The sequence below is a fragment of the Eulemur rufifrons genome, chromosome 2 (genome assembly GCF_041146395.1).
Source record: "Eulemur rufifrons isolate Redbay chromosome 2, OSU_ERuf_1, whole genome shotgun sequence".
NCBI classification, from domain to species: Eukaryota; Metazoa; Chordata; class Mammalia; order Primates; family Lemuridae; genus Eulemur; species Eulemur rufifrons.
Genome location: NC_090984.1, coordinates 48,030,729 through 48,052,539, shown reverse-complemented (window position 1 = coordinate 48,052,539; position 21,811 = coordinate 48,030,729). Strand labels below are relative to the sequence as shown.

At 39.1% G+C, this 21,811-nt stretch overlaps 1 protein-coding gene across 1 annotated transcript; it reads left to right on the top strand.

Moving 5' to 3' along the window:
- The first annotated feature begins 83 nt into the window (after window positions 1-83).
- PDIA3 (protein disulfide isomerase family A member 3) lies at window positions 84-21,591 on the top strand. The gene is made up of 13 exons (XM_069484263.1): window positions 84-364; window positions 6,386-6,464; window positions 7,784-7,901; window positions 12,378-12,485; window positions 13,651-13,780; window positions 15,989-16,105; window positions 16,462-16,587; window positions 17,203-17,385; window positions 18,643-18,751; window positions 19,369-19,497; window positions 20,065-20,144; window positions 20,841-20,898; window positions 21,144-21,591. The coding sequence occupies exons 1-13, from the start codon at window positions 198-200 to the stop codon at window positions 21,258-21,260; spliced, it is 1,521 nt and encodes a 506-aa protein (XP_069340364.1). The 5' UTR covers window positions 84-197; the 3' UTR covers window positions 21,261-21,591.
- Window positions 21,592-21,811: the final 220 nt, after the last annotated feature.

The window sequence follows — 21,811 nt, the reverse complement described above, 5'->3', positions numbered from 1 at the left end:
CGACGCAGGCGCCGAGCAGCCAATCGGGGGCTGCCACACAGCAGCCCGAGCCGGCTTGGGGGGTTGGGACCTGCGGCTGCAGGTCCGCCTGGGCCAGACGCGCGAGCGCAGGCAGCGGGTGCGTGGTTGCCGTCCCAACCTCCGCAGTCCCCGCCAAACCCCGACCCTCCCGGCCGCCCCCGCCTCACTTCGCCGCCATGCGCCTCCGCCGCCTAGCGCTGTTCCCGGGCGTGGCGCTGCTTCTCGCTGCGGCCCGCCTCGCAGATGCCTCCGACGTGCTGGAACTCACGGACGACAACTTCGAGAGTCGCGTCTCCGATACGGGTTCTGCGGGCCTCATGCTCGTCGAGTTCTTTGCCCCCTGGTGAGGCCACTCTGCCGGGGCGAGGGAGGGAGGACCGGGCTGGGCCGGGGGGCGAGGGCGCGGGAAACGGTTGGGCCTACGCAGCACCGGCGCTCTCCACCATTCCTGCGGGCCCGGCTGCCGCCGGCACATTTCCCTCCCCCGGGAAGCCGGAGGTGCCTCGCCGAGAGCGGAGAAGTCAGTGCTGATCGGCTGGGAGCGACATCCGAGAAGGAAAACCCGAAGGGTCCTCTTACGCAGGGCCACATCCTTAACCTCGGTGCTCCTGCGGCACTTCCTATTTGCAAAGGGTTTAGCCACCCCCTTCACACCCTCCCCCTTCGATATGTATCTTTACAGTTTCTGGGTTAGTCAGCATAAATGTTCTCCAGTCTACAGGCCAGGCATCCCCAAAGCCTTATAGTGGAAGCGAACGTTTCACCAAGTGCAGAACTCTTGGATCCCCAGGGTATTTATTTCCTTTCTTTTTGCCCCACAGCCATTGCTTTCTAGCCAAGGTCACTCAGTGGCTGCAGAATGGTCATAAGTGCTTTCTTGAGGCAGGCAATTATTTGTCCATCGCATGGCGTGCAATTTCTGCATTAAGCAGATCACTTATTTCTCTGTACTGGCAGAAGACCTCTGTCAAAATGAAAGAGTAGGTGAACAAGAATAATTCCATTAGAATCTGTCCAAATTGTCAGTTTTCAGTTTTAATTAGGATTTTTGAAAAAAATTACAAAGACTCCACAATGAGAAAGTAACCAGTGTTGGAGAAGTACTCCATTTAAGGGTGGCTTAATTGAACAAGGAGGTAAATTCCTTAGGATAGAACTAACTTGAAATAAAAAACTGTCTTGGGGGAAAGGGAGAGCAAATAGGATTTCTGCCCCAGTCAACCTGTTTTTTTGTTTTTTCTTTCTCTAAACCTCCAAATCATAACCATAGAAAACTGATTTCTTAACCTTAGGGTAGCTCAATATATCCATGCTAATTACAGTACTTAATTATCCCCCTCCTGGCACAATGACCCCTAGCTAAAAAGTATCAGCAAAAAAAAAAAAAGTTAGTGTGTAACTTTTACTTGCTTCAAACTCAGGTCTTCACTCTTCAGGCTCAGCTGACCTGTTGAGGGTTACTCTAAAAGTGTTGTAGTGAAGACCATCTGAATCAGAAGGATGTGCAATTTAAAGTAGGAATTGCTGGAGAATTGTGGGCCATTAGACTGTTAGTTTAAAGTCAGATTTTTTGTTTCAATTGAAGGCATTCTTTCCTACTTTAAATTGTTGCACGTGCTTCCCTAAAACTACATATCCCATCATGCACTGAACTGTCCCAAGAATTGGGCGGATCTCTGCTGTGGTGTCTGCTTTTAATTGGTTTAAAAGAGAAGGTCATCTTCCACAATGCCGGCAAGAAAGATCAGTTTCCTGTGTGAGCAATTCTGAGTCAAGGAAGTCCCCTGTTGATAGTGTCTTTATTTCTTCACAATCAACTATAGTACTTTTATTTATTAACACTTAAGCTGGAAATTTTTTCTAACTGCTATATATCTTTTTAAAGATCAGGAATACTATCTCAAAAGGTAGATGGGAACAGTTAAAGAATCTTTGTTAAAGTGTAAAATGGCCCCATTTTGGGCAAGTTCTTTTTCTCGTTTCAGGTCTTTTTCCACTTTCATTTTACAAGTGAAAGTGAAAGCTTTCTTTGCAGTTGATCTTGTAGACTAATATTTCCATTATGGAACTAATCATCTGTATAGGAAGAGAGTATCTGAATTTCTCTGGGGAAATAAATAGCACTATTTAAATATTTGATAGTTTCTGAAAATTTATTGATTAGTGTTAATTATAAGTCCTCAACATTGACTTATGTTGTAGATGTGTGTGCTACCCTCTAGGACAGTGGTACTAAATAATATATGTGCATTTCCTTTACTTGAAATCCCCCTCTACCCTCCAATTGATCTTTTCAGCATAAAGATTTGGCTCAAAAGCTAACTTTTTCCTTCCCTGGACAACTAACTGGTTGATCCTTCCTCTGTATTGGTACCCAATAATACTATCCGTCACCCTGCCAGACTGGTGCTCCTATGGGGAAAGGACTGTATCAATTTTTCTATCAGAGGCTAAAGAAGCATTTGGCCCATGGCAGGCATATGAGATAATGATTTTGGGGTGAATATATATTGAAAGTCATTAACTGCTAGGTGCCATCACTGAGGGGTAGATGGGACTGTTTATGTTTTAATGTTTTCTAGGAGTGGGTGAAATAAATGGTTGATCTTGATGGATCTGTGTAACTAATCCTTATTTCCCTTAAACTCCACCCAAGTTCCATTCCTGCTGTATTTAAAGAGGGCAGTCTCCAGCCTCACTGGAACTCTGTGCATTTGATGACCTTAAGGATATTGCTGGCTGGGTGTGGTTGCTCATGCCTATAATCCTAGCACCTTGGGAGGCTAAGGCAGGAGGATCACTTGAGGCCAGGAGTTTGAGACCAGCTTGAGCAAGAGCGAGACCCTGTCTATTCTTCTACAAAAAATAGACACAAGCCTGTAGTCCCAGCTACTCGGGAGGCTAAGGCAGTAGGATCGCTTGAGCCCAGCAGTTTGAGGTTGCAGTGAGCTATAATGATGCCACTGCGCTCTAGCCAGGGTGACGGAGCGAGATTCTGTCTCCAAAAAAAAAAAGGATATTGCTAAAGTTTAGGGCATTGGTTTTCAGTCCCAGCCTTGCAGCTCACTAACATACCTGGTTCCTTCCCAGATTCCTGGAGATTTTCATTCAATAAGCCATGCATACTGTTTTGTTTTAACTCCCTGTGGATATTTTTTATGCACTTATAGTTGACACCCACTGGCCTTACTTAATAACTATTTCATACAGTTTTTTTCTCTTCAAATGTTTGAAGATAGTTGAGGTGAAACTATTAACTCATAAATCTGTTTTGCTTCCACCTTGACCAGGAGTTTGAAACCATGTTGGGCAACATAATGAGACCTTGTCTCAAAAAATAAAATAAATCCTTATTATGGTCTGGGCACGATGGCTCACACGTGTAATCGTAGCACTTTCGGAGGCCGAGGCGGGAGGATTGCTAGAGGTCAGGAGTCTCGCAAGAGTAAGACCCCTGTCTCTACAAAAAATCGAAAAAATTAGCTGGATGTGGTGGCAGGCACCTATAGTCCCAGCTACTAGGGAGGCTGAGGCAGGAGGATTGCTTGAGTTTGAGATTGCAGTAAGCTATGCTGACGCCACTGCACTCTAGCCCAGGTGACAGAGCAAGACTCTGTCTAAAAAAATAAATAAAATAACCCTTATTGTGTACCCCAGATAAATTTATTTCTCAGATAAATTGGTTATTTTATTATATTAAATCAATTGTAATTTACATATTTTGGTTGCAACCCAAGTATACCTATGTCAGTGTTTAAATTTTTATGCAAAATTAAAGGAATACAGAAGATATAGCAACCTTGTTTCAAATAGTAGCCTCTTTTCTTTTCTTTGTGGGTTTTTGTTTGTTTTTAGATGAGGTCTCGCTCTGTTGCCCAGGCTGGAGTGCAGTGGCAGCATCATAGCTCAATGTAACCTCAAACAGCTGGGCTCAAGAGATCCTCCTGTCTCAGCCTCCCAAGTAGCTAGGACTAAGATGTGCACTACCATAGCCAGCTAATTTTTCTATTTTTTGTAGAGGCACGGTCTCACTATGTTGCTTAGGCTGAGGAACCATTATTTTATGTCTCACTAAGAAAAAAATGCCACCATTGAAACTATGATTACAAGATACATCTCAATCTCAGAAAAATATGCATGTGTGAAATACAGTATAAGGAATGCCATTTATTCACCACTCAGTCAAAAACAAAGCCAGCACAGTTGAAACCCCTTTGTACCTCTTGGGTATCTTATTTGCTCCCCCATTTTTTGTTTGTTTGTTTGTTTTGTTTTGAGACAAAGTCTTGCTCTGTTGCCCAGGCTAGAGTACAGTGGTAGCGTCACTCCTGGCCTCAAGCAATTCTTCCGCCTCTGCCTCCCAAAGTGATAAGATTGTGGACATGTGCCACTGTGCCCAGACTGTCCTCCCTCATTCTGAATTTAGTGTTTATCATTTGGTTCTTTTTTATATTTATAGTAAATAGGTATGTGACCCTGCAACATGTAGTATTATAGTCTTTTTTTCAATATCACTATTCCTTCATTAAGCTTTCTAATAATTATTTTTGAATAAATCTCCTGAAGACTTTAGAGAATATAAACTCCTATAAGTCCTTTGTTTTAAACAAGTTTTAGGGGTAAAATATTTCCATGTTACGTATCCATCCATCATTTAATAAATTGAGGCTGTTGGCTGTGAAATGTTTCTTTTTTCTTTCTTTCTGTTTTTGCTGTCTGTTGGGTGGTTACAGAACTACTCACTTTCTCAAAGTGATCCCTCTGCAACCATTGGCTTTTCAAGAGATGATGTACGGCTGGTGGTAGCTGTACACTGATAAGGAAGAATATATTTCGTGTCCCCCTCCCCCCACATTGTATATACAATGTACCTGTGAGACTGTTAGGACTTTCTGAGTAGAGGAGCAGGTGCTTCTGTTGGCCCTCAGGGAAAAGTATTCTAGTTTACATGTTTCCATGGCCAGTTGAACTGTGTAGCTGTAAAAATCAGGCTTACCGTCTTAAATATGTCATTCTAATACTGTGTTAAAACTCAGTTGATTGCCGGGTGTAGTGGCTCACGCCTGTAATCCTAGCACTCTGGGAGGCCAAGGTGGGAGGATCGCTCAAGGCCAGGAGTTCGCGACCAGCCTGAGAAAGAACGAGACCCCGCCTCTACTAAAAATAGAAAGAAATTATCTGGCCAACTAAAATATATATATAGAAAAAATTAGCCGGGCGTGGTGGTTTGTGCCTGTAGCCCCAGCTACTCGGGAGGCTGAGGCAGTAGGATTGCTTGAGCCCAGGAGTTTGAGGTTGCTGTGAGCTAGGCTGACGCCACAGCACTCGAGCCAGGGCAACAGAGCGAGACTCTGTCTCAAAAAAAAAAATAGTTGAGAACGAAAAAGCCTCTAATGAGCTGGGAAGTACTTATTTATATCAAATGAGTACCTCTTTACACTAATCCCTCAAACTGGGTTTCTAGTCATAGAGACTCATATTAAAGAAATGGAGAAAAAGCACTTGATGTGCTTGATCACAACTTGATGTTGATCCTTTTTTTTTTTTTGAGACAGAGTCTCACTCTGTTGCCCAGGCTAGAGTGCCGTGGCATCAGCCTAGCTCACAGCAACCTCAAACTCCTGGGCTCAAGCAATCCTACTGCCTCAGCCTCCCGAGTAGCTGGGGCTACAGGCACAAACCACCACGCCCTGCTAATTTTTTCTATATATATATTTTAGTTGGCCAGATAATTTCTTTCTATTTTTAGTAGAGGCGGGGTCTCGTTCTTTCTCAGGCTGGTCTCGAACTCCTGGCCTTGAGCGATCCTCCCACCTTGGCCTCCCAGAGTGCTAGGATTACAGGCGTGAGCCACCGCGCCCGGCCTCGATGATGATTCTTAAAGAGTTAATAGAATACTTGGGACATTACAAAATTTCAGTCACTATATTTTTTAAGAACCACAGTGCTGGAAAAGTATCTTCCTTTAGGGGAGCTCGACCAGAAATGGGATTATTGATATGTTGTTCTTCATTTAGCCTAATTAGTCAAAAGGGCATGAACCCTTTCCCTCTTTAATATGAAGTATACTTCTCAGTACAACTTTCAGGACTTCTTATTAAGACACTAGATGCTGCTCTCGGTTGAGCCAGAGCTGTAGACTCAACCTTCGGCTTGAGATAAGACCTCTACCTTCTGAAAGCTCTGGTTTACCTCAGCAATAATGGATATTATTCAGGTGATATTTTTGCTTTTGCAATCATCTGCTAGCTCAAAAGTAGTATTATAGATACATATAATATATTAAAAATTCTTCCTTGTGAGACAAAATTAAGAAGTTTGTAGGATTAAACTGAAAATTTGGTTTTTATATATATACATACAGGTGTGGACACTGCAAGAGGCTTGCCCCTGAGTATGAAGCTGCAGCTACCAGATTAAAAGGAATAGTCCCATTAGCAAAGGTAAATGCAGGTGGATTCTTCATTTAAAGGAAATGAGGTATTTTAAGGTGTAGTTTATAAAGTTAACATTCATTTTCTCTGCTGTTCCAGTGCTAAGAAGAGTGAATACTAGTTTCTGAGAAAATATACAACTGATTGTTGTATTAATTATAGTTTCAAAAGATTAAAAATAGTGAGACTAAGGAAATTACTGGCATAAGAAGTAAAATATATGGTAAATAAGAATTAAGAGGAAAATATGGAAAGTAAAAGTACAGTTGTAAAGGTTAGAGGAAAATTATCATTGAGTAAATGAGTTGCTTAAACTGCCATATGATAATCACAATAATGGGAATAGGAAAATGATATGAGGGTGTTGACGAGTATGTAATCAAGTTGGTCAACTGCAAATTTGATATTTTTTTTACAATTAAAGTAATGCTTCCAGAATTTTGCCATCATTCTGTATAGTAAATTCCAGTTCTAGTCTAAAAGTCTAGTCAGATAAATAGTTCATACATATATAAGGCTATTTTTGGAAACTACTTTTAATCCTTATGTCAGACAGCTTGCCATTGGAAACAAAAAGTTCAATCATGATTTAATTTTTGCGTCTTATGACTGCAGCCTGTGAGATTATAGACACATTAATTTTCTGGACCTCAGTTTACCCATCTTAGAGCATAAGGATCATACCTCAGATTCTTGTAAAGATTAAATGAGTTAATGTATGCAAAGTGCTTGGTTTGGAGTACATGGCTAAATAGATGGAAATTGTTTTCCCTCTTCCTGACAGGTTTCACTAGATCAGTTATGCTATGGGTTAGTCTGGATTCAAACTAGCTCAGGGACCACGTACAAATAATGGTACCGTTGCTAATAACTCTAGATGATTTGCAAAATCAGATTATACCCCACCCCACCTAAGAGGATATGTACACCCATCCAAGAGGCTATGTATACCCATCCATATATCCCCTTGATGATAGTTGTTATCAAAGTAAGCCCTGTTAATAATTAAAGTGATTTATCCCTCACATGTTCTAAGGCAGAAAAAAGGTAGAGACCACTGCTTTAGATAATAGAGACTCCAAGGGCAGAATTTAAATAGTAATTTTTATATTTGTTATGAGGCCTGGGAATCTCAATTTACAGAATGCCTTTGGCAGGTCTGCTGTAGTTAGGCAAGCACCAGTTTGCCCTTAAGATCTAATGTTCTGTAGCATGTATGCCACTTGCTTGATCCTCTCAGGATTTGACCAATCCTAATATTTTGGGAATGTAGGAAGAACCTGCGGCAGATATTTGAATAACAAAGTAGTTTTTGTTTCAATCTTTAGGTTGATTGTACTGCCAACACAAACACTTGTAATAAGTATGGAGTCAGTGGATATCCAACCCTGAAGATATTTAGAGATGGTGAAGAAGCAGGTGCTTATGATGGGCCCAGGACTGCTGGTAAGGATCCAGGATTTATACTTTCAGTCTTAAAAATTCCTCATCTAAGAGGTTAGTTTGGTGGTTAACAAGGGATCTCTCTAAATGAACAGATTATATGAGTAATATAGAAAATACTTGAACTTGAGTTATAAGGTCAGGTAGGCATTTTTTCATTTGACAAGTATTTATTGAGTTCCTACTCTGTGCTGGGTAGTCTAGATATACTAGGTGCTTGGCATTTATTGATAAAATAGACAAGGTCCCTACTGTTGTGGAGCTTACATTCTGGGGGATGAGAGCAAGAAAGCAACAAACAAGTTTTAAAAATACATATGTGCCAGGTATGGTGGCACAAACCTGTAGTCCCAGATACTCGGAGGCTGTGGCAGGAGGATCCCTTGAGATGAGGAGTTCAAGGCCAGCCCGGGCAGCATAGTGAGATCCTTCGTGTGTGTGTGTGTGTGTGTGTGTGTGTGTAACCACCTTACACACATTAGGAATACTACTATTAAAAAAACAGAAAATAACAAGTGTTGGGAAGGATGTGGAGATTGGATGGAACCTTTGTGTGTACTATTGTTTGGAGTGTAAAATGGTGCAGCTGCAATGAAAATCATTATGGTGGTTCCTCAAAAAAATTAAAAATAGAATTACCATATGACTCAGCAATACCACTTCTTGGTATACAGTAAGTCCTTGTTTAACGTTGTCAATAGGTTCTTGGAAACTGCAACTTTAAGTGAAACCAAAGTACAGCAGGTCTTCGAATCATATCCTTCCTTAAAATGTTGACAAGATTGTTACACATCGTTTCCATTTAAGGTCAAGTTGCAGTTTCCAAGAATCTATCAATAACACTGAGGACATACTGTATACTTAAAATAGTTGTACACCTACATTCATAGTGGCATTATTCATGTAGCCAAAAGGTAGAAGTGAGCCAGGTGTCCATCAGTGGATGAATGGTAAACAAAATGTGCTATATACATACAATGAAATATTCAGCCTTAAGGACGGAAATTCTGGCACATGGCTACAACATGGATGAACCTTGAAGACATCATGTGAAGTGAATTAAGCCAATCACAAAAACCAAATACTGTATGATTCCATTTACCTGAGGTAGGTAGAGTGGTTAAATTTGTAGAGACAGAAGGCCAGGGCCTGCGAGCAGGGGAAATGGGGAGTTGTTTTATGGGTAGAGTTTTAATTTTGCAAGATGAAAACAGTTTTGGGGATTGGCTGTACAACAGTATACAGAACTATATACTTACAAGGGTTGAGATATGTATATTTTAACAATTAAAAAGTCAAAAATAGATATAGATAAGATAAATTCAGTTATGATAAGAGTGTTAAAGGAAGAAAATAAAACAGATGATGTAATACTGATTGAGGGTGTGAGAACCACGTAATCAGGATGGTCAAGGAAGTAAACTTTGAGCAAACACCTGAAAGATAGGAAAGAGCCAACCATGAGACGATCTTGGCCAGAACTTTCTAGGCAGAGGGAAATTGGGTGGCAAAAAGTCCTTAATGTGTAACTGAGCTTGGTGTGTTCAAGGAATGAAAAGACCACATGGCTAGAATATTATTAGCAAGTATGAGGTAAAGTTTGAGAGGTAAATGTGGCCTGGATCCTGCAGGGCCCATAACTGATGAGGAAAAAATATTCTCATACGATTAAAGATACTTGTATCTTGGGCCTATCAAATAATCAGGCATATTTTTTACCTTTTAATGATCGAAAGCCAAGAGGAAAGAATCGAATTTGGAGATTTTAGGAGATGTGGAATTTTTTTTCAGTATGTATGATTGCTACTCATACACAGAGCTCTGCATGTCATAACCCCTGCCTAACTCAGATGCCATCTCAAGACTGTTTGACCTTAGGCCTTTTCCCCTGGCTGTATTCACAGCCTAAATGATCTTTGTTTGCAGGACTTGCTCCTTTGTGTCATCCAGATCGTGGCTTAAATTTCACCTCAGAGAGTCCTTCCCAGGCCACTAAATCTAAGGTAGCCACCCAGTCATTTTCTTATCACATCATCCTCTTAATTCTCTGCATGTAGCTGGGAGCGATGGTGTGTACCTGTAGTCCCAGCTGCTTAGGAGGCTGAGGCAGGAGGATCAGCCCAGGAGTTTAGGTTGCAGTGAGCTGTGATGCCACTGTACTCCAGCCTTGGTGACAGAGTGAGACCCTGTCTCAGAAAAAAGAAAAAAACAAAAAATCCTCTGCTTAGCACTGGCTATGATCTGATTTTTTATATTATTTATTTGTAGATTTGGTATATTGTAAGCTCCCAAAGAACAAAGACCTTGTTTAGTTTATTTATTGCTCTATCACCAGCACCGACTCTCCACATACAGTAGATACTCAATAACTTTTTGTTGAATGCATGAATAAATATTTTGGCCCAAGTGAGGCCATTTAGCCAACACTCAAAGTTTGATATTTCTAATGAACACAGAAAGAAAAATCACTTTTCATCATAGTCCTGGGTCAAAGTTCCTTATCATTTATATTGTGATACAGTAATAGCAATCACTTTGAAGACTAAACAATTCATATCCAGTTTGAACTAATGTATTGATAAAACCCCTCCTCATTTTCCAGTTGAGGAAAATATTTAAAAGTAAAAAGGTTGGGGCAGTAGCTCGCACCTGAATCCCAGCACTTTGGGAGGCTAAGGTAGAAGGATTGCTTGAGGCAGGAGTTGGAGACCAGCCTTGGCAACATAACAAGACCCCACCTCTACAAAAAGAAAAGAAAAGAAAACTTAGTCAAGCATGATGGCATGTGCTTATAGTTGCAGCTACTAGAAAGGCTGAGGCAGGAGGATTGCTTGAGCCCAGGAGTTTGAGGTTGCAGTGAGCTATGATAAGGCCACTGCAGTCTACCTTGGGCAACAGAGCAAGACCCTATCTCAAAAAAAGAAAGAAAAGAAAAAAATCCATAAATAGAAGAAGAAAAAAAATTACCTCAGACATGCAAAATAGGCTTAATCATGTTGAAAGAGTTGGAACTGTACTCTCTTAGTCAGTTAGCAAATCATTAGAGTGCATAGGAAAAGAAAGGGGTGGAAGAGGTAGAATATCATGGAAGAGTAGTACTGCCTCTGGCCTGTAAGCATTTTGAGCCCATGAATGGTGTCAATAAACCCTAGGACAAAATGGAACAACCATCTGTCAACTAGGCTTAAGGGATAAAAAGATTTTTTATATGTGGTTATTTAAACTTTTTAAAACTTAAAAAATTTTTAATTTAATTACTTTTATTTTTTAGAGACAGGGTCTCACTCTGTTGCCTAGACTGGAGTACAGTGATCTGATCATAGCGCACTGTAACCTTGAATTCCTGGGCTCAAGTGAACCTCCTGCCTCAGCCTCCTGAGTAGCTGGGACTACAGGCATGTGCCACGAAACCTAGCTAATTTTTTGTTTTTGTAGAGATGGGATCTTGCTATGTTGCCCAGATTGGTCTTGAACTTCTGGCCTCTAGTGATCCTCCCACCTGGGCCTCTCAAAGTGCTGGGATTACAGGCGTAAGCCACCATGGCCTGGCCCTATTTAAACTTTTTTTTACTTAACTAGCTCATTGTACCTCAGTAGGAAAGTATGGTTTTGGCTGGATCCTACAAATGATGTGATTTGACAGAGAGGGAGAGCAAGAGAGAGATATACACTAGCCAAGTGATTGCATTTTTTGCTTTAAAAATGTAAGGCTAAAGGTAACTCTTTGTGCTGCTTGAGAATAGGAGTTTGTCTATTCATTTAACTTATTTGCAAGATGGATGTTTATTGAACTTTCTATGTGGTAGGCACTGTTAGAGCTAGGTATCTATCAGTGAGCAAAACAAAAAATCCCTACCATTTGGAATTTGCTTGATAGTGGAGAGAGAAAGATGTAAAAATAATAGTTAAATCTCTTTGGAGGGCAGTTTAACAATTATGAGTGTATATACCCTCTGACCCCATGAATCCACTTCTAGGAATTTACCCTATAGATACACTCTATCATGTGCAAAATGACATTGATACAAGGTTTATCGCAGAATCATTTGTAACAGTAATATTGGAAACAAATGTCCATCAATTGTGTCTGATGAAATTATAGTATATCCATACAATAAAATGCTATGCAACTATAATTAAAGGTTGAGACAGCTCTTTATGTATATTGATATAAATTACTTCTAAACTGGTAAATGGCAAAAACAAAATACAAAAGAGCATATGTAAATGCTGTCATTTTGAGGTTAAAAGAAAAATATAATGTAAACGTAATTGCCAGTTTATGCATCAAATGTCTAGAACGATATACAAGAAACTGAAATCTCACAAGGAAGAAACTGGGTAACTAGGGACAGAGTAGGAAGAAAGCTTTGATGTATCCTTTTGTACCTTTTGAATTTTGAATCATGTGAATAGTTACCTTCTCAAAAATTATAAATAAGTAATTATGTTGCTATAACTTTCATCTTGACTTCTAAGATGGAATTGTCAGCCACCTGAAGAAGCAGGCAGGACCAGCTTCAGTTCCTCTCAGGACTGAGGAAGAATTTAAGAAATTCATTGCTGATAAAGATGCCTCTGTAGTGGGTAAGTAGCAAATATTTAATTATGCCATAAAATCATCAACTTGGCTTCAAAAACCCTCTATGTCTTAGAAAACCACAAAGTTAAAACAATTTAGGAAACCTTGGGACAGTTGAAAAGATAACTACAAAATTAGGTCAGCATAATTGGGAGAAATGGTATTTGGTATTTTATTGGAGCGGGTTTGTGTTCTTATAGATGTAAATATTTAATTTCCATTAAAGGACTAGAATAGGATTATCTTTGGCTTTTTCTAACACTTTTTAACCTTTGATATTTAACTCATGTAATAGGGTAGTTATGACTGAAAATAAGGTCTTAAGGCAGGAGGATACAAGTAAATAATAAACTTCTGTGTCTGCTATTTTCACAATAATTGAGTAATTTAAAATTTAAGGTCAGATTGCTAGGCTTTTTACAGCAATCTTTGCTTTCTTAGGTGTTGCAGTATGTATTTCATTTTATCCTTAAAATGAGCCAATTATACACTTTCTGCATGTTAGGTGTTCTTTGTTTTTTAAATGTGATATATGATAAACTTGACTAAAAATAAATTTAATCATGTAAGTTATGTTTGTGCTTCTCTTAACCTCCTAATTCCTATAATAAAACTGACTTTCTGGCAGCAGATGGTTTATCGTTTAAATTTGACTAAAAACCACTTCTTATCATCTGGATCTTAATGTTTCTATATATTTTACAAGAAATTGACTGCAAGCAGGCATCTATTAAGCATTAGTGTTTCTGTCACTTTCCCAGACTTGTAGTTTTAAAGACAAGACATAAAAAGACTGATTTACAGTTTATTTTGACATATTGTCTTAATTTAAACCTTCTGACATATGAAATTGTCCCTGAAACTCTAAGCAATTAAGCAATTTGCCCAGATTTATTCAATTACATAAAAGTAGAACTAAGACTTGAACAATGACAAATCCTCTCCTTTGGCTCACAGATATTTCTGTAAGGGGTAGAGGAAGAATCCTTATACCCTAAATATTGTGCCAAATATCTGAGGTAGTCATGGTAAAGCAGACCCAGTCCTCCTACCTATCTCACTTTGCTTATCCGTAATAGAATGAAGGCTTTGAAAAATAGAAGAATTTTAGAGTTTTGAATATCCGTCAGCATTTATTGCTTCTTCTTTTGTTTAACATTTTCTATGTAGGTTTTTTCGAGGATTTATTCAGTGATGCTCACTCTGAGTTCTTAAAAGCAGCCAGCAACTTGAGGGATAATTACCGATTTGCACACACTGATGTTCAGTCCCTGGTGAACGAGTATGATGATAATGGAGAGTAAGTGACTGTGTTGAATGCCCTTGTAAATCTCTGGACCAAGTGCTATTGTGTGAACTGGTGATTGTTATGCCTGATTTTTCCAAATGGTTTATTGAGTGCTTGCAACATATTAAGCTAAGTGCTGGAAATTATTGCTACCTTTGAGGGGTATCTAGTAGGAGGAGACAGTGTATAAATGAATATATGTTGTTATGATAGAAGGATTTATAGGGTGTGTTGAAAGTACAAAGGAGGGAGTGATTTTTTTTTTTTTTCTTCCTTTAGAGTGTAGAGTAGTGTCAGAAAAAGTTTTATAGAGAAGGTGACTTGAAAGATGAGTTTTTTCCAGGGAGGTTATGCCAGTTGAGATTAAAATTATTCCAGATAGAGCAGCAGGAGTGAGATATATTATTATCCCCATTTTATAGGAGAGAAAACACACAAAGAAGTTAAGAAAATTGCCTAGCTTTGCACAGCTAGTAAATAGCGGAACTAGGATTTGAACCTGGAAAGTCTGGCTGCAGAGTTGGTAGGCTTGACCACTAGGCTACCCTAGATTGAGAGACACAAGGTATATAAATGGATTTGGAGCCACTTGTGGCTCATCAGCAAGCATACCACCTGTTAACCTTTGATTTGTTAATGGTGGCTGCTGCTTACACTTGCCATCGAAACTGGTCTGCCAGTCTCTAATCAGAAATCTTATTGAAAAGACCTTATGTGAAGGATGTCTTAAGTCCTTCATGTGTGCCCCACAGCCATATCATCATTAAAGATCACATTGGGAACTGCCTGATTTCTGTTTTTTAAAAGAGAATTTTATCCCTATTCACATTTTTGCTTGCCTAGCATGTTTGTATTAGATTCTTGTTTGCCATGTAGTATCCCTATGTTCTGTGAAAATGCCTGTGTTTTAACTGACATAAATTTAGTTAATGGTTAATAGTGGAAAGAATGAGAAGGGGATATAAGGACTTAAAGGTGTTAAAACGTAGCCAAAAACAAGTGATGAAGTTTGTGTGGGTGTGTGTAGTGCAGGGGGCAGGGCGGGGGAGCAGTGAATGAGGGAGAAGCTAGAGGCAAGATATTGTTAGAATAGTGGTGTTTTGTGGGAAAGCTGGTACTAGATATAAAACTGTGACTCAGAACCAAACCTGGTGTACAGTTTTAGCTGAACAAAAGACTGGAAATTAGAGAAGAAATTTGCCTCCTCAAGTGTTCCAGTGAATTCAGAAAAACTTGACTTAGGTGAGAGGCAAAGAAGTACCAAGAAGACAAAATTTTGTAAACTTGACTTTACCTGGCTTCTCTATCTTAGGGTTAGAGAACTCTACAACAAAGGAATTTCTAATGAACTTAAGCTAAATATTATCTATAATTGTATATCTACCTATAATATTTTGTAACTAGAGGGAATCTTAAAAGTGTTTTCTGTAATGAAGTACTTTTCTTACTATGTGAGAGAGGTGAATTTTCAAGAATGATAGGGCAAGATACCTGCCAATAAAAGCAAGCCCTGTTTTATTGTACATATTGGGGGAGTTGGGAATAAATTGGATTAAATTGATGCCATGGTCCAAGGTCTTTGAAATTAGTGGTGGAGCTAAGATTAGAACCAAGATCTCTTAACTTTCCAATCCAGGATTTATTAAACCCCTATACCCAGTTATTGCACCCAAGAGGTGGTTAGCATCTTAGTGTTGACAAAAAGATCATATTGCTGAGTCTATGGTACCAGAAAAGAGTCCTTTTTTCCTTTTTCTTTTTCCTTTTTTTTTTTTTTTTTTTTTTGAGATAGAGTCTTGCTCTGTTGCCCGGGCTAGAGTGTCATGGCGTGAGCCAAGTTCACCACAACCTCAAACTCCTGGGCTCAAGCGATCATCCTGCTTCAGCCTCCCTAGTAGCTGGGACTACAGGTGTGTAGCACCACGCCTGGCTAATTTTTTCTATTTTTAGTTGCCCTGCTAATTTTTCTACTTTTAGTAGAGATGGGGTCTTGCTTTTGCTCAGGCTGGTCTCAAACTCCTGAGCTCAAGCAATCCTCCCAGCTCAGCCTTCCAGAGTGTTAGTATTACAGGCATGAGCCGCCACGCCCAGCCCAGAAAAGAGTCCTTCTGTGCTTAGCTGGTGATAGTAAAAGTGGCAGCAAAAGTAGGTAGTCAGAGCTTTAAATAAAAATGGGAAACAGTTCCTCTGCTATTTACCTACTAAGATTTTTTTTTTAAGGGGTATCACCTTATTTCGTCCTTCACATCTCATTAACAAGTTTGAGGACAAGACTGTGGCATATGCAGAAGAGAAAATGACCAGTGGCAAGATTAAAAAGTTTATCCAGGAAAACATGTGAGTACCTCTTTATACCTTGTCTAGGATTTCTTTGCTTCGTTTTAGTTTGTTTACCTCAGTTACTAAGCAGAGCCATGTTTTGGTTTAAACAGCATATTCAGGGGGTTATAACAATAATAGTTTAAGTTTATATTGAAGTCTAACTCAAGGGATTATAACAACAATAGCTTAAGTTTACATTAAAGCAGTAATGTGTGGGCCCTAGAACTCCTATTGTGGCTCTGTAAGTTACATTACTCAATTTTTGTCCTAAATGTTGAAAATTTCTTTTGTGCCATCAGTTACTTTGTATGTATAATTCCATAATATAACTATGACCCTACCAGAGTTGATAATGGATTATTTCATTTCAGTTTTGGTATCTGCCCTCACATGACAGAAGACAATAAAGATTTGATACAGGGCAAGGACTTACTAATTGCTTACTATGATGTAGACTATGAAAAGAATGCTAAAGGTTCCAACTACTGGAGAAACAGGTAATAAGAATTGTTTTTCCTTTGTAAACACATTTACCCAATTTATAAACAGTCCCTTTTAACTATCCTGTTACCATGTGTGATGTAAGAGCAGAAAAGAATGGGAGCTTTTGGCTCCCCAAAACCACATTTGAAGCTGTAAGTTCAAATAACAAACTGTTTTCAAAAATCTTTTGGGCATGGCTTTCATAAGTATTTCTTTGTTTTGTGATACACTGTCTCCAAACCTTCCAGTAAAAGGTACAAATTTGATGTAAAAAACATTGTGCCTACCTACTTGCATATTTAGACTCTCAGCGCATTTTATCCTTATAAATTTTCTTTTCAGATCCGTCATTATGCCTACAATAGATTTTACAGTTAAAAAATATAGCAAGATTCAGCGGGAATGGACTGTTTGATTGGGTATCACAAATTTGGCAGTGAAATTCATAAGACATTGAAGTATACCATAATCCTATGTTGGTGCCCAAAAACAGACTGTTCAAACCGATTCCACAAGGCTGCAAGAATGGTAGAACTTAGTCTTTGCTTTCTAGCCACTTGCCTCCTAGTTTCAAAAGTGTTTTACCACCCTGGTATAGTCTTGGCACAAACACCTCTTATTTCCCACAGAATAATGATGGTGGCAAAGAAATTCCTGGATGCTGGACACAAACTCAACTTTGCTGTAGCTAGCCGCAAGACCTTTAGTCATGAACTTTCTGATTTTGGCTTGGAAGGCACCGCTGGAGAGATTCCTGTTGTTGCTATCAAAACTGCTAAAGGAGAGAAGTTTGTCATGCAGGAGGAGTTCTCGTGAGTTCTAGTTAACATGAGTTTGGGATTTGATTCTGCAAGGAAATTAATTATTAAAGCCTTTTATACAGAGGATTTATAAAGAACAATAATTTTGGAATATGAAGATAGTTCTTCTAGTCAAGACCTATGACTGTCTTTTTTTCTCAATTGACTTAATTATAGACACTTTAAGGATCATGATTCTGAAAATTAACAAACGGATGGCAGCTTAAAATTCTTACAATTCCATTCTGCCATTAGAAGTAGTAATAGAATCCATGCTGCTGCTTTTTGAGATTGAAAAGGGGGAAAACACATTTCTGGATATTGTATATGTTCCTGTGAAGTCAGGATTTCACATTAATGGAAAACTAACTGCCTGTTTGTCTTCCCACCCTTGATTGTTGTTTTTAAACAATGTATGAAAGAATTTAAGGCAAGTACTTCCTTTTTACATTTGAAATGGTGTTTAAGAATTTAAAACCTTTACTTTTCATCTTGGTGACTTTTAATTATTTTTGTTCTATTTTATCAGATTTTAACATGAGGCAAGATGAGGTTACCACTTGAGGCTAATGGGGCATGTATAGGTGTTTGTATGTTTTCATGTTCTAATTTCAAGGAAATTTTTTCACTCAAAATTGTTTCCATTAATGAGATAGTAAACTGAGGGTTACTAGCAATGGGAAAGGAACATTTTGTGGTCAGTGATCGATTAGGTGACTATGGGATTGTATTGGAGCTGACCGAATAAAGTTATTCTTTCAATCATTAAAAAAAAGATAGTAATAGAGAAGATTGAACAGCCTCTTTGAGATTGATGTAATTTCAGATCAAACCAAAGCAGCCCTCTCCCATCCCAACAGAATGTCTTAAGACCCCAGATACAATTTTTACCTTCACCTTTTGAGACTTTGGGAGATTAAGACAAGAGAAAATCTTCCTTTTGAGCCAGTCAGTAAAACAAGACACTGTAAATACACACTTATTCTCTAGGGTGACAAGATAAGACCTGGTTCTTATACAAAAGTGAATCTCTGGAAGACCAGTGTTTCTTCCTTCTCTGAACTTTCTAATTCACAAACAACACACTAGAAATAGAAGGAGGTGGTTTGTTTCTTATTCAATCAGTACTACATATTGAGAGATAAGAGCCCTTTTTTTACCCTTGAAATTGAAACTAAAATACGTAGAAGCTATTCAGAGAAATTGCTTTTAATCCTTGCAGTCATAGGAGTAAATTAACAAGTCTGACCCTTGTTTTTCCAATTGTAGGCGTGATGGCAAGGCTCTTGAGAGGTTCCTGCAGGATTACTTTGATGGCAACCTGAAGAGATACCTGAAGTCTGAACCTATCCCAGAGAGCAATGATGGGCCTGTAAAGGTGAGGTGCTCATAGCCTCACCAGGCTATAAGCAGTTGCCTCCTCATTTCTTTATCCCAAAAATGCTGAATATAAATGAAGACCTTGTTCACCATCTTTTTTTCTGTCCTCACCTCCATGAGTCATAAAGTAAGCACTGGCAAAGCTCATAATGCTTGGTAGGAACAGAAGAACAAAACCTTCACAGAATTTTCTGATGGAATTTATATTAGGGCTATATTACTGTCTGGGATAGAACAAGCTAACCCATAAGAATAGTTTTGTTGCTCTGAAATTTTTCATTAGAGACAGGGTCCTTGCTATGTAGCCCAGGCTGATTTTGAACTTCTGGGCTCAAGCAGTCCTCCTGCCTCAGCCTCCTGAGTAATTGGGATTACAGACATGTGCCACTGCACCAATCTGGCTTGAAATTATTTTAAGGAAAGGTTAGGTAGCACTTATCCATCCTATAACTTCTTGAACATAGTATATAGTCTATAAATGTGATTTGGGTTTCCATGACTTATTTCAGTGGTAACACATCAAATTTGAGAGAGATTGGGTCCAGAAACAAATGTAGCTTATGAATTTATTCTTTTTGTCACCTTACCAACCAGAGAATCTTCTGTGTTTTCCAGGTAGTGGTAGCAGAGAATTTTGATGAAATAGTGAATAATGAAAATAAAGATGTGCTGATTGAATTTTATGCCCCTTGGTGTGGTCACTGTAAGAATCTGGAGCCCAAGTATAAAGAACTGGGAGAGAAGGTAAGTCTGAACCCTATTCTGAAGATAAAATTTGAATAGGGCTGGAAAGTTTATGTACATAGTCACCACTGGCTAATGGTTAACCTAATTAGTTTAGTTCCTATGTGTTTTTTTTTTTTCCAACTACTGACACTTCCTTTTGACTGCCCCCTAGTGTCTCTAACCTGTGCAGTGTATCAGATACCCACTTTAACATTCCATTCCTCAGACTCTATCTCAATCTAGATTATAGTTAAAAAGATCTAGAAACTTCTGAATTTTGATAATGGCTTACATGAATCCATATGTTCCTTCCTTTTAAAACACTTGGCTTAGCCCTTATGGTATCTTATTCGGGCCAGGTAAATTTGAAGGTGGCTCTATGTAGAGTCTTACTATGTAGGAGCCAAGAAAGAAAAGGGAAGCCTGTAGAACATTAGGTACTATAATGCAAGCTACTCTTCCCATCTGAGCAACAATTTATCCAGGTGTATAAAGAATGAGATTGTGTTAAGTCCTGAATTTACTAAGTATCTGTCCCTCAGTCACGGAAAACTTGAAATTTAAAGATCTAACTTTTATTAATAGCTCAGCAAAGATCCAAATATTGTCATAGCCAAGATGGATGCCACAGCCAATGATGTGCCTTCTCCATATGAAGTCAGAGGGTAAGTACATTAAAAATCAACAAAAGCATCTAGACAATTGGTATGAAAAAGGCTTGTAAACCACCAGGAAACCATTCCTTTACTCGACATGGTTGGGGGGGGGCGGGGGGTCATATTCCACTTGAGAACGGAACCACTGGTTGCTTTTTGGCTTAGAGTTCTATAGTGTGAGCCCACATGACTGTCAGAAATTTTGTGAGCTCTCATTCTTGTGTGTTTTGTTGGGGGGAGTGTTGTGACAGGGTCTTATTCTGTTGCCCAGGTTGGAGTGCAAAGGCACCATTGTAGCTCACTGCAACCTTGAACTGCTGGGCTCAAGCCATCCTCCTGCCCCAGCCTCCCAAGTAGCTGGGACTACAGACATGTGCCACCACACCAGGCTAATTTTTTTATTTTTTGTAGAGCTAGGGTCTCGCCAGCATGCTCAGGCTGGCATTGAACTCCTGACCTCAAGCAATCCTCCTGTTTCAGCCTCCCAAAATGCTGGGATTACCAAGTGTGAGCCACTGCACTTGGCTTATATTCTTGAGTTTTGATAGGATGTAATTTAGCCACTGATGGAGAATAGTATTTGGTCAGATTGGAAACCATGAAGAGAAGTTATTCTCAGAAACAGTTATTGAGGAAGTATATGTCGAGAGTTACTCTGGAACCTGAAATTAGTAAACTTTTTTTTTTTTTTTTACCTTTCTCCAGTTTTCCTACCATCTACTTCTCTCCAGCCAACAAGAAGTTAAATCCAAAGAAATATGAAGTAAGTGCATTGTCCTGTCCCCCCACAAGTATACACACAGACATAAATACACACATACATATGCTTGTACATACCCAGTTCTTTAACTGGGTTAATCTAACTAGAAACTGTTTCAACTCTAAGGGTCAATATATGTAGTTGCTAATGTGCTTTTACAGACTGAGAAGCCTTCCAATTGGGGAGGAGGGCAAAAATTAGGGTTTTTTTAAAAAGTTCAATTTTCAGAGTAATCTTTCTGTTTTCAGGGTGGCCGTGAATTGAGTGATTTTATTAGCTACCTGCAGCGAGAAGCTACAAACCCCCCTATAATTCAAGAAGAAAAACCCAAGAAGAAGAAGAAGAAGGCACAGGAGGATCTCTAAAGCAGCAGCCAAACATACTACTTTGTAAAAAGGACTCTTCCACCAGAGATGGGAAAACCAGTGGGGAGGACTGGGACCCATATGGGATTATTACCTCTCGGCACTGAGAGGACAAAATGGATGTAATCTGAATCTTGTTAAATTTTTCTCTAAACTGTTTCTTAGCTGCACTGTTTATGGAAATACCAGAACCAGTTTATGTTTGTGGTTTTGGGAAAAATTATTTGTGTTGGGAGAAATGTTGTGGGGGTGGGGGGAATTGAGTTGGGGGGTTATTTTCTAATTTTTTTTGTACATTTGGAACAGTGACAATAAATGAGCCCCCTTTAAACTGTCTTTTTTCCATGGGATAAAGGACCAAAGGTTCTCTAGACTATCACTATCCAGTAGAACTTTCTACAGTGATGGAAATGTCCTACAATCTGTACTGTCCAATTCTTGTGTCTATTGAGCATCTGAAATGTGGGTAAAGTCTACAGCCATACTACCTACAACTTGCCAAATCGGGTCTGAAATGTGGCTAAGAACTATATTTTTAATTTTCATTAATT

Excerpts from the sequence above, each read along its gene's own strand:
- PDIA3 (XM_069484263.1), top strand. The coding sequence starts at position 198 with ATGCGCCTCCGCCGCCTAGCGCTGTTCCCGGGCGTGGCGCTGCTTCTC. Across the intron at positions 12,486-13,650 it reads TAAAGATGCCTCTGTAGTGG|GTTTTTTCGAGGATTTATTC; the intron begins GTAAGTAGCAAA and ends TTTTCTATGTAG. Across the intron at positions 20,145-20,840 it reads TCTCCATATGAAGTCAGAGG|TTTTCCTACCATCTACTTCT; the intron begins GTAAGTACATTA and ends ACCTTTCTCCAG.